The following is a 2,047-nucleotide window of genomic DNA, read 5'->3' on the forward strand; positions in this document are numbered from 1 at the left end:
CCCCCCTCTCCAATTAGGGCAGTGCTACTGACTGAAGTGTCTTTAGGCCATTCCCAAAAGGAGGGGCGTATTAATATTTTCTTATGCACAGTAGAATTGTAAATGGGCTGATTTATCAATGTCATGCTCATACTGTGCCGAAACAACTTTGGGGAAACTGCTGCTTTTTCTTTTCTCATCCTTACTATCGTCATTTTCCCTCTACTGATTTTGTATGTTTGTCACTGTCTTATGAACTGCTATTTCCGGGATGCATTGATAGTCGAAGCAGACTTTGAGCTGTTGAGGCTAGAGGGGTGAGCAGATTAAGCCTGATTCCCCGTTTGGACTTCTCTGTTGACATCCACCCCTTGGCGCTCATATGACTTTATGCAGTTGCGAGCGCCGTGAGAACCTTACTAAAACAAACAAACGGTATTTTACACATCAGAAACATGAATTTGCATTATCATTATAATATTTCACAGTACGGTATTGCAGGTTACCTTGTTTAAGGTAAAGACACAAGCTTTGATAAATCTGTATGAATAATTAAGTTTTTCCACGAAAAAACCGTAACAATTTACCCTAAAACAGTGCGTTCTTAACGAGTTAAACAATTCTCTCATCCCCCTCCTTGTGGGTAGTTGGCGGGTGCTCTGGTGTGGTTTGCTGCTTCTTTCCTATAAAAAAAAAATATCGTCTCTATCTCCCCTCCTTCTTTTATGTGTTTGTTCTCTCTCTCTCTCTCTCTCTCTCTCTCTCTCTCTCTCTCTCTCTCTCTCTCTCTCTCTCTCTCTCTCTCTCTCTCGCCCTTTTTTTAAACTCCCAGAGGAGCATAGGCCATCAACAGCATTACACCAGCGAAGCCTGTCCTGAGCATCCTTTTTTGTGTTTGTTACTCTCTAGTAACACCTCTAATCTTCAGCATTTATATGACCTTATTGTGTTGCAAGTGCCGTAAAATTCTTATTAAAACTAAAACACCCCCCTCCTTTCCAGGGCGACGCGCTGTGCAAAGAGTGCTTCTACTGGGCGTTCGAGGAGGAGATTCACCATACGGTCCTGCAGGCCAAGCTCTTCTCTCCTGGCGAGACCGTCGCCATCGGGGCATCCGGGGGCAAAGGTGAGTGGTGGGGAAAGAGGTGGGGGTTTATCCATGGAGGTTTGTGTCAAGTGTGAAAGAATGGAGGTTTTGTTGAGGTTTTGTGTAAAATGATGGGATTTTGTGGAGGTTGGTGTAAAATGATATGGTTTTATCCATGGAGGTTTGTATGAAAGGATGGGGTTTTGTGGAAGTTTGTGTAAAAGGACGGAGTTTTGTGGAGGTTTTTGTGAAAGGATGGAGGTTTGTGTGAAAGGATGTGGTTTTGTTGAGGTTTGTGTGAAAGGATGGAGGTTTGTGTGAAAGGATGTGGTTTTGTTGAAGTTTGTGTGAAAGGATGGAAGTTGGTGTTAAAGGATTTGGTTTTATGGAGGTTTGTATAAAGGATGGGTTTTTTATGGTGCGGGCTTGGTTCTGGGGAGAGAGGGTAGTGGGGAAGGGTGTGTGTGTGCATGTGTGTGTATGTTTGTGTGTGTGTGTGTATGTGAGAGAGAGAGAGGAGAGAGAGAGAGAGAGAGAGAGAGAGAGAGAGAGAGAGAGAGAGAGAGAGCAGGAAATAATCACCCAAGGGATGTAACCGAGATAATGTTTTACACAGTCGAAGGGAAATAATAAAGACAACATTTACCTCCCATTGTCGGCAACTGCCGATTTGCCTGTCCTGTGGGCTCATTTTTATTTCTTCCTCATTATTATAATTAAAAATCCTGCATTACTGGCATGGAGTAATAAGGTAATGTTCTTTGGAATTATAAGTTATTGTTCATTTGTGGATTTGTACTTGGATTTATCATATTATGTAACGCGCCTAGAGATATGCACACACATGCGTAGGCATTTAAGAATTATCTACATTCTTCTTCTTCTTCTTTTTATTATTATTATCATGTTGTTGTTGTTATTTTATGATTATTATTTTTTTTATTGTTATTATTAATATTATTATTATTATCATTATTATTT

General features: G+C 40.9%; 1 protein-coding gene across 1 annotated transcript in view; it reads left to right on the forward strand.

The window, feature by feature from the left end:
- Nucleotides 1-2,047, forward strand: part of LOC101848966 (cytoplasmic tRNA 2-thiolation protein 1) — a 30,482-nt gene that overhangs the window by 11,293 nt on the left and 17,142 nt on the right. The window contains exon 2 of the mRNA XM_005097623.3: nucleotides 982-1,105. Coding sequence (XP_005097680.1) covers nucleotides 982-1,105 — 124 coding nt within the window. The remainder of the gene's footprint in view (nucleotides 1-981; nucleotides 1,106-2,047) is intronic.

Source organism: Aplysia californica, unplaced genomic scaffold, assembly GCF_000002075.1.
Source record: "Aplysia californica isolate F4 #8 unplaced genomic scaffold, AplCal3.0 scaffold00159, whole genome shotgun sequence".
Taxonomy (NCBI): Eukaryota; Metazoa; Mollusca; class Gastropoda; order Aplysiida; family Aplysiidae; genus Aplysia; species Aplysia californica.